This window comes from Nanorana parkeri, unplaced genomic scaffold, assembly GCF_000935625.1.
Source record: "Nanorana parkeri isolate BGI_ZX_2015 unplaced genomic scaffold, ASM93562v1 scaffold200, whole genome shotgun sequence".
In the NCBI taxonomy this organism is placed as follows: Eukaryota; Metazoa; Chordata; class Amphibia; order Anura; family Dicroglossidae; genus Nanorana; species Nanorana parkeri.
In genome coordinates this window covers 192,845-202,844 of record NW_017306468.1, presented here as the reverse complement: position 1 = coordinate 202,844, position 10,000 = coordinate 192,845, and the positions used below count along the sequence as shown (strand labels likewise).

Sequence of the window (10,000 nt, the reverse complement as noted above, 5' to 3'; positions counted from 1 at the left end):
ATCCTGCTGGCTGGATAGAAGAGAACAAACTATTCCTGTATGCAATCCAGGCCTATCAGTAGACAGCCTTTTGTAGTCAACAGAGTACAATTTTAACTGGCTGCACCAAAGCAATTGCAAGGGATGGCAATTGATGGCACATTTTTACAGCACTAGATCTAATTAGGCTAAAAATTTGTATTTTTTTTTATAACATGGCCAATCACGTAACCCTCCAATAAGAAGAAGAGTAAAAAATAAAGGTATTGGTCTAATTTAAAATAATATACTATGCAATTTGACATGACTGACAAGGATACACAGTAATCTAGTCATATAATACATATACACTTATTATTTTTGTTTTAAAAAACACCCCCAAAAAACACTATGAATGTGTGTTCTCAAAAGAAGAACTCTCTTAAGCACAATCAACATTTAAACTGACCATATAACTCCAATAATATTGGAGAAAATAAGGTACTCATACATCTCACATCCAGGCACATTGAGGATTAAAAGGTACACTTCAGTAAGAACTGAAAATGAAGCCTTATAGTACATTCAGTACACATGCAAAACAAACAGAGAGCGCCTTGTCCTCGTGTAATACAGTTTATTAATCAATGAACATAGAAGCTGACATAAAATACTACTCACATGGTAATCACTGAATGAATGGAACAAGGCAGACCCCACACAAAGCTGCCTTGCTAGCTGATGCGTATCGGGGAATATACCCCCTTCCTTTAGAGTTCTGCCTTTTGATGACGGCAGCCTGCAAACGATTGTTGGTGAAGAATATCATTGGGAGTCTGCCGAGCGCTGTGGTGTGCATTTTTCTGGAACATTCAGTACACATAACGAAGCTTACTCAGGGTCTTCTTGAAACATTGCTACACCCCATTTTTGCTTGTAACTTAATAATCTGGGAATTACTTTTCTTTATCTGTTTTAACATGAAAAGCTATTCCCAAACACCCCTACTCCGTGCTATCCCCAACACATGCAAGGCATGGTTTTTCAAATGGTCAGAAAGTTCCTCTCTGCCATCAAATTAAAATGTGTTTTGATACATCAGACAGAGAGGACATGTGCACAAATAGTGACTGTTTGTACTTACTACTACTCCTCCCATGTAAGCAGTGATGTGAGGGAACAGACATAGGTTTTCTGAGCTTTTTCCAGTTCTGAATTCATATCACCATCTTTAGTTTCATGGGATACAGCCATGGGATAACTAATTATATGCTGTAGTTTCATAGTTTCTCATTTAAAACAGCATCTGTTTTTCCAATAGAGAGTTTGCCTTTAAAGATCACCAAGGCCACACATTTTTGTACAGATATTTACAGCATTTCAGCTGCATGCTGTTACAACATATTTTACGCTTTAACTGTATCCCCTACATTATGATAATAAACAGGAAACACAGAAGTCATGAGATCTTGCCAGATTTAAGATGTCCAAAAACATTCACTTTTAAATCAATATGAAGACAGTAGCGCACTGTCAAAGACTTCCCGCTAATCTAAACAACAGCAGTAGCGGCAACAACCAGTGACTATGGCCACCCATCTGCACAGGCTGTTTATACATATAAAACTAACAACAAAAGATTTACAGCAGACTTGGAAGATGAGAATAAAATAAGATAATGCCGTGTATTCACAGTAAATTATATTGCTTTCTGATTACGGAATGAAGGATCCTTTTTTTTTTTAATTCTGCATGAATAAAAAAAAATGAACGATTAAAAAAAAAAAAAAAGTAAATATGCCCGTTTGCCATTGGATTGCATTTATCTGTGTACATATTTCCAGGCTTCTCCTGCAACTTCACCCCATGTATGAAATCCTTTGCTTTGATCTGCTCTTTTAGCACCAAATTCACAGCTTCCAGTGATAAATAACTGAACTATCTACAGGAAAATGATATCTGTCGGGAGCTAAACCATGTGCCTGACCCAACATATGTTTCTTGCACCCTTTACATATGAGAACAGTAGTAGGTAGAGTGAGAAGATCGCAATTAAGTTCGGTTTCTCTGCATAAAGGAAATTCTATAAAAGGAAATATGAACTCTGGAAGCCAAGAATACAGATGTTTATATATATTGTCATCTACATCATCTTCTAATATTATGCACTGTAAGTGAACCTTTTTTTTTTACCAGCTATGAAACAAAAAAACCCAGGGATCACCATGGTACCTGCAATAACTTTAACCACTTGATGACCGCGGTGTTAAACCCCCTTCCTTTCCAGGCCATTTTTCAGTATTCAGCGCTGTTGTACTTTCACTAACATTTATTCAGTCATGCAACGCAGTACTGAAATTAATGTACCGAAATGAAATTAATTTAAATAGGGATGTCCCGATACCGATGCTAGCATCGGAATCGGGCCCGATACCGATGCTAGCATCGGAATCGGGCCCGATACAGGGCATTTTGACAAGTACTTGTACTTGTCAAAATGCCCTGTTGTACTATGGATCATTTAAAGTCACCTGTCCCTTTAAGAAAAAGTATTGGTAATTGGTATCGGCAAGTACATGAGGGGAAGTACTTGTACTTGGGCCTGAAAAAGTGGCATCGGGACATCCCTAAATTTAAACCATTTTTTGCAGACAGATAGAGTTTTCTTTTGGTGGTATTTAATCACAACTGGGTTTTTTTTTTAATTTTTTACCATATGAAGCAAAAAAGTACTGAAAATTTTGAGAGAAAAAAAACGTTTCCCTACGTTGTGTTACGAACATTTATATTTACTAATTTTTTTGGTAAAATATAATAGGCGGGGTCACGTCGGGTAAATAGACACCAAACATGTCAAGCCTTAAAATTGCGTGCACCCATGAAATCGCACAAAAACTAATTAAATACCTAAAATGGGCCATAGGCGACACTTTAAAAGTTTTTACCGCTCATCAGTTTAGTGTTATCAGTGATTGATTGCCCTAGCATTATTGCTCGCACTCTGACGTTTGCGGTGATATTTAACATGTGTGGTGTAATCTTTGTTTTCGCACATAGGCACACAGTTACTTTTTACTCTTTTTTTTTTACACTTAACGTTATTGCTATCACATAGGGGGCTAATAATCCCCCTATGTAATCGCCAATATACGACACTAGGGGTCTCTAAGACTCCTAATGTCCCCTAGGGAACCCCAAAAGAAGCTGATGAAGCAGAGATCTGCTTCACCAGCTTGTTCTCTGGCTATAGCAGCCAGAGAAACGACAGCTAAAAGGCAGAAGTGATGTAATGCCCTTCAAGCATTGGAGGAGAGCTAAGCAGTGGAGGAATGCTGATCTCTCCTCCGTTGCTTGTGTAAGGAGTCGCTGTGCAGGTCCCAGGCCCGCAGGGGGGACAGCGGAGCCCGGGATAACCAGCAGCGGCAGTGAAGGGGGGCAAGCGGTGGAGGTGGGGGAGCAGAGGGGGCAGCTGCACATTGCCATCATACAAGCGTTTGGACAACTACTGTATGTCACAGCTGCTTCTGGCTGTTAAAATCATTTCTGGGGGATTCTGCTCGGGCGCGCATGAGCAGAAAAAAAAAATCATGCAAATACACGTCCATCCGCCAGAAAGCATCCGCCCATGTATTCACAATGGGCAGCCGACAAGTGGTTAAAGTGTATCTCTACTAGACAAAACTTTTTGTTAGTTTTGGATAGAGTGGGGACGTTTAGACCCTCTGTCAAGTTTTTATTGATGCATGTGTCACCATTGCATAGATTCACCACTCTATTTGTACTGGTGACCACTGTCGATGAAAAAAGAAAGGGAGCGAAAATCCAGCATTTTAGAGTTGTCACCAGAACTAGAAGCAAGAGGAAATCTTTCAATGGGCACACCTGTTCTGGAGAACAACTCTCTCATTTCCAGAGATATACTCCAACTTCCTGTTGCATCTCTTGAGCAGGACCTGAGGGGAAATGTGCCAAATGGTTCACAGACAGGATAATATAAAACTACTCTATTCAAAACCAAAAAACAATGTTTTGGTTCTATATACACTTTAATATACCATGAGCACATAAAGGCATATTTCACCTACTCAAAGGTTGTTGAACAGCATCTGATACACAGCCAAACACAATGCTGGCAAAAAGAATCGTGACTACATAATAAAGACTACCCCTCTCATCGTGAGCCTAAAAGAGTGTTGCTTAAAAGATAACACCTATTACACCACAAACACACACTAGAGCTGCTAATCACTGGAGCTACCAGTCGCTGTCAGCTCGTAACCAACACTTCCTGGTTGCAGCAGCTGAAGGAGTCCGATGTCCGTGACGTCACCGTACTCCTCCCCCCTTCCCTTCGTTAGCCGACGGAGCCACTTGGGCCGGTGAGTTTGCCCAAGAAACTTGTTCTGCTAAGGAAACTATAATTATACATTTTGCAATTAAATAATAAAAATAACCTGTCCATGTATAGTCTGTCATGGTAAAAGTTAATGTTACATTATAAAATTTACTCTGCATGCTGTAGCTTTGAATAATTATCTACAATGTCCACGCACAAAGTAGTGTTGAGGGCTTTTAACTTTGCGACACTTTCTTAAAATAAACAAACTGCTGGTTTTCCTCACTTGCACATGCAGTAAAAGTGATTTTGCCATTGTTCCAATCTGATTTACAGCTCTGATCTTTCAGTGCTATACACAAGAAGTTTACATTTCAACTGAACAACTGGCAGATCTTGTGTTCTACACCTGCATTATGAAACAGACAAATATTATTATTATTGTTATTACTGGGTTTATATAGTTAAAATACCCAAGTTTCTTATTTCTCTCAGGTATTCTATTGGTGAGACCTCTGCACTGAAGTTCCTGCTGTGGTCAGTATGAGGGTCACAATTTATGATAGGTTAAGATCACTGTTGGCAGAGTATCTAAGACATATAAAAAGACATTACACATTACAAGATATTACACATACAGTTTGTTTGGACAAACCTCCGGAAAGCGAGATGCAACGGAGATATAGTTAAGATCTCTACTTTTATTAGCGCAGATCACATTCCTTTACCTACTGAAAATACAAACTAGGATATGCTGAAACCTCTCTTAGCAATGGTTTGTACACACCAAGAAAGGCCCAGAACTTCACTGATCATGTGTGTCCTTCTTATGGGCCACAGTACCTTCTAGGAGCACTGCGATAACCTGCCGGTCAGCCTTTCTTTTAGTCATTTCTTTACATATCACATGTTTGCTACTCCTCCCATAGGTAGAAATGGGATCAAACTTGCAAATGAACTGTGGTGGTGGTGTGTAGCTGTCATATGCAGAATGATTGCACAAATATGGTCTTATGACCACCTTTGTTTACCAGGTTAGCGTAGAGGTTCCTGAATGACCTGTAGGGGTATCCTGAAATGACATCAGCTATATCAAGAATCTTATGAGTTAACTTTTGCCACTTGGAGAAACACTCAGCAGTTGCTGATATATTCCGTTTCAGCACAATCTGCCTTTCTGGCACACTTCTTGCTATCGTCTGAATGTACTCATCACAATTGTTTGATACCAATCTTGTGAATTGCAACATGAGTGATGTACTTATCAGGGCATCATGAAAAATAGAGCAATATTAAAAGGAATATGGAAAGCAGCTGAGAAGAGATGCAGAATTCAGACATGCCTCGAATGTCCTAGAAACCAGTTGTTTTTTTTGTTTGCTAGGCTGTCAGAATGCCTGCCATCAAAAATAATATGCTGCTCTTACTTCAAATATAAGAACTTCTTTCATTTTATTAATTTTTTTGATGATAGTCATGCTGACAACTTTTTTGGTCCATCAAACTCTGCAGTACAATTACATGAATTTGCTTTTAATAAATTACCATTTTTGCATATATCAGTCAAAGCACCAAGTCTAAATAGTAGCAAAGTAAATGCATTATTAATTTAATTGCCACAACCTATTTAGCTAGCTTCTATCATAATTTGCTGTAACATGCAACCTATCAGAAAACAGAGTCAAATCCAAAGCGCTTAAAGTAAACAGATTAGATTGTCCTGGAGAGATTAGAATGTAGCAAGCTTGCACTATTCTAGCCAATGCATTAATGTTTTAAGCAGGTAAGAAAAAACTAACTCAATTTACAGAGAAATGAAGGTTCGGCTTGCTGATGAAGTTTCCTGTTTTCACCGGCTGTACAAATATATCAATAAAAACAGTTCATTTGCTTTCCTTTAATAGCATACACATTCAAAGCCATGGGCATGGGGGAGAAGAATTTGGAGGAAGTAAAGTGCGTCTAGAGCTCTGGTTCATTTATCAGGTCTTAACATAATCAGGAGATTTCCACAACCAATCACCATCTATTATCAAGTCTCGCTTATTATGGGTATTTTTGCTGATAAAGATTAATCAAGTTCATTGCCGATATTTCCTGGATTAGGATTTTACTGAACCCTCTGGTTTATGCAGTTGACTAATTACCTTCAGGTGAATCACAGAATACTATATAAAAAATACAAAAAAAGATGCTGGTTGGATGCAGATGAGCACTGTGTATTCGAAAAGAATGGCTGCTGCATACCAGTCTTTACATGCTGACTAGTGTGTTTTGAAGAAATTACTATGAGATTCCGGCTGATGGTAAAGTTTCTGTTTTTATCATTTGTCCTACTGACTTAAAGCCACAAAGCTTAGCAAGTTGATTGAACTCCACAAACCGTAGAACAATAAAAATATTTAAACCAGCCAACAAAACTGCACATTTCAACTGCTGCAGCAATAATCAAAAGTGTAAACAAATGATTGATCATGAAGCCAGTTTCTTGCTGAGCATGGTTTCAAGACATCCTGGGAGCGGAGAGAGAGGCGGGAGAGAAATAGGAGAGAGAGGGAGAAAGAAAATAGAAGAGAGTGAGAGAGAGGAGGAGGAGAGCGAGAGAGAGTAAGAGGGAGAGCGAGAGAGAGAGGGGAGAGAACAAGAGGGAGAGAGATGACACCACCATTTTCCTTTTAAATTCTATAACTGTTATAGACTAAGTAGTGTTATCTGCCTGGCTGTGCTGTCTGGCAGAGCGGTGTAAATCTCAAGACTGTGTGGAAAAAAAAAACACATAGTTTAGCAGGTATTATCTTGGAACAGAAGATGGGAATGATTCCCTAGCTTGTGGCTAATAGTTCAATTATGCCATCATTCTAGCAAAGTAAGAACATGTTTGGCTACCTAAAGCTGTGTGGATAACCAGATCTCTTTATGAGAATATCTCACTTGTCCTGCAAATTCCCTTACAAATGAACTGATCCTGAAGTGAAAAAAGTTAATGTACAAACATGATCTATATATTATACAACTGAGCCTCCTGCAATATTAGTTTTTAAGCATCTATGCACATTGGGAAACCCTCAAATTCTTGACAGAAGGCAGATTGACAAATTACTTACTGCCTTTTGTACTGCTCATGCTTCTCAGTGAACATCTAAATGTCCCTAAAAGCTTGCAACAATGTTTACACTAAAATATAACACAGTTCAATGCCACATCTTTATATTCCCACCCTTGCTCATTACTGACTATGCAGAGTATATAATTGAGGTAAATTAAACCTCATAGTTCAAGCCGACGTGTGACAATGGAACTGTCACACGTCGGCTCAATAGATCGGGAAGTGAGCGAACGCATACCATCGCTCACTCACTTCTCGATCATGTCCCTACAGAGAGCCGTGACTGTCATTCACGGCTCCCTGCAGGGATTTCCCCCTCCCCTCTCCTCCGGCGCTGACTGGAGGAATGAACAGGGGAGGGGGCGGGCACAGTGGCTCTGCCTCTAGATAGGCAGAGCCAGCTGTCACTCACGCAGCTGGGTGGATCTCGAAAGTAATGTCGGGATTTGTCCTGGCTGCATCGCTCTCAGTATAACACGAGCTGTAGATAGCGATATACTAAGCTTTGGGTCACGGGAGGACGCTAGTTTATGTCCTCCGTGACCCTTAGGAGAACTATGGGGAAAAACACTTAGCCCATAGTTCTCCTTTAACTTCTTTTTTCAGATGTGCCAAGCCAGTGGGTAAACTGACAAAGGTCCTGCGGATTGGATACTTGGGTAATTTCCAGGTTTTTTCTCCTAAATAAGCTCAGTGAGGGCAGTTGTAAGAGAAATGAAAACAGAAGAAAATATCTGACAGTGGTAATGTTATGATTACATTTTATAGTATGTCCCACAATATGGAATGATGCTGCAGCAGATCATGCTGAGATATTTGGCCGTCTAAAATTACTGAAAAAATAATAACGAGAAAAATAATAATAATAATAATATCAGTTTGGTGCAAATTACAAAGTGTGAAATGACATATTGCAAGCCTATTCCCTTCTACATAGTGCTTTCTATACTATAGTAAATACATTAATTATGTGGTTGGTAAACACCAACCTAAGAACTTTTATCAGTATTTTTCTAATTTCCAGCTAAGTCGTCTTTAAAACAATTGCAAGGCCTCTCTTGATAAATGTTACTATTGTATGGTTTACAGAAATACAGTCCTTAGGCTAGAATACCTTGGGCACTTTTAGTAGCTCACTTGCACAACAGCTGAAAAATGTATGCCCTACAGAGTTATAGATGTCAACAATTAAAAGGAGTGATCAATCGCACATTAATAGAACATTGCACGATTATGCATGATTGATCACTGCTACATGCTTCCTATGTAGTTTACACCATAGAGGGCCTTTTGTTCCATATGTTTAACAATCAATTGGTAATCCTAGTGATTTTACAAGAGCAACTGGGATTCTAAAATGTTCCAGTAAAACTCTATGCTAAGGGCCTACTGCATTAAACAGCCACCCCCAGTTTTTTTGTATAGCAGCACACTGCAAAGCACAGTAGCACATCAATGTGCGTTGTGGTGCAGTGCAACGCACATCCATTGGCAAGGTGCAATCTGAATGGCGCCACGTTGTGCCATTACATTTACCGCAGCACAATGGTGTAAATAGGCCATTAATGTTTTAAGACAGTCACATCTGAAAGACAAGCAAGGGGTCAGGAAGCTGAAGCAGCTAATCTTAAAATAGCAATTAGCAAGAGTAAAAATTAAAACATCGATTAGGTCCTACTGTGCCTCAAAAAAATATATACCGTGGAAAACAAAATATAAGAAGTGATCTGAAACTACATAGAAAACATTTTTACTAGTAATCTAAACCTAAGAGACCAATGCAAATCACACTGTCCTTTTTATGTAAGTTCTGCTTTAATGGTGGTGCTTAAAAGTTTTGAACAGATTTTCAATATATTTACTAACCTTTCCTTTGGTGTTCCAACTCCATGCTTTCCCAGTAAATGGTTATTTAAATGTTTCCTCATCACAAAAGCAACCCTGAAAAAAGAAATATATATTAGTATTATGTTTATATCATACATATTATTTAGACATTTTTACATTGGTAATTTCACAATGCTATAGTAACGGACCCCACCATAAGACAGTGACTATTCAAGAAAGAAACTTTATACTCGTTATACATTGCTCATACAATAATACATCATTATGTCTTGAACTACTTTAATCTTTTTTACATTTTGTATTTTCTTTCAGCCTGATATCTGGAATGGGTAACAGTGAATTCTCGCAAATACGCTTATCTCCATTTGAAAATCAATTTAAATGAAGTAAGAAAATATGAAGGCTGCCATCACTGACTTAGTCTACTGAGAATGCTAGTTGCTTGTTATGCTAAAACAATGGTTTCAGTACATTCTGAGTCACTGACTGTTTTAAAGGTTTTTTGTTTTGTTTTTTACTCTTAAGACGATCACCTGGCACTCTTGTTGGAGTCTTCTTTCACATGGCTTCCACCATGAGACAGAGCTATAAATCTTAGGACTGGATGAACAGAAATATAGCTACCTTGTTTTTATCTGTGTATTTAGATATTTGGCTAGGGCTCAGCTTTAAATCAGAACTTGACTTCAGCTTAACCCCTTTGCTGTCAGCTTCACATGCTGTACTGTGATCTCTACATTGGAAGCAAATCT

The 10,000-nt window shown here is 38.7% G+C and overlaps 1 protein-coding gene across 1 annotated transcript in view; it reads right to left on the bottom strand.

Annotated features, from left to right (window-relative positions):
- Positions 1-10,000, bottom strand: part of ZNF407 (zinc finger protein 407) — a 383,946-nt gene that overhangs the window by 225,607 nt on the left and 148,339 nt on the right. Inside the window, exon 3 of the mRNA XM_018555528.1 lies at positions 9,267-9,341. Coding sequence (XP_018411030.1) covers positions 9,267-9,341 — 75 coding nt within the window. The remainder of the gene's footprint in view (positions 1-9,266; positions 9,342-10,000) is intronic.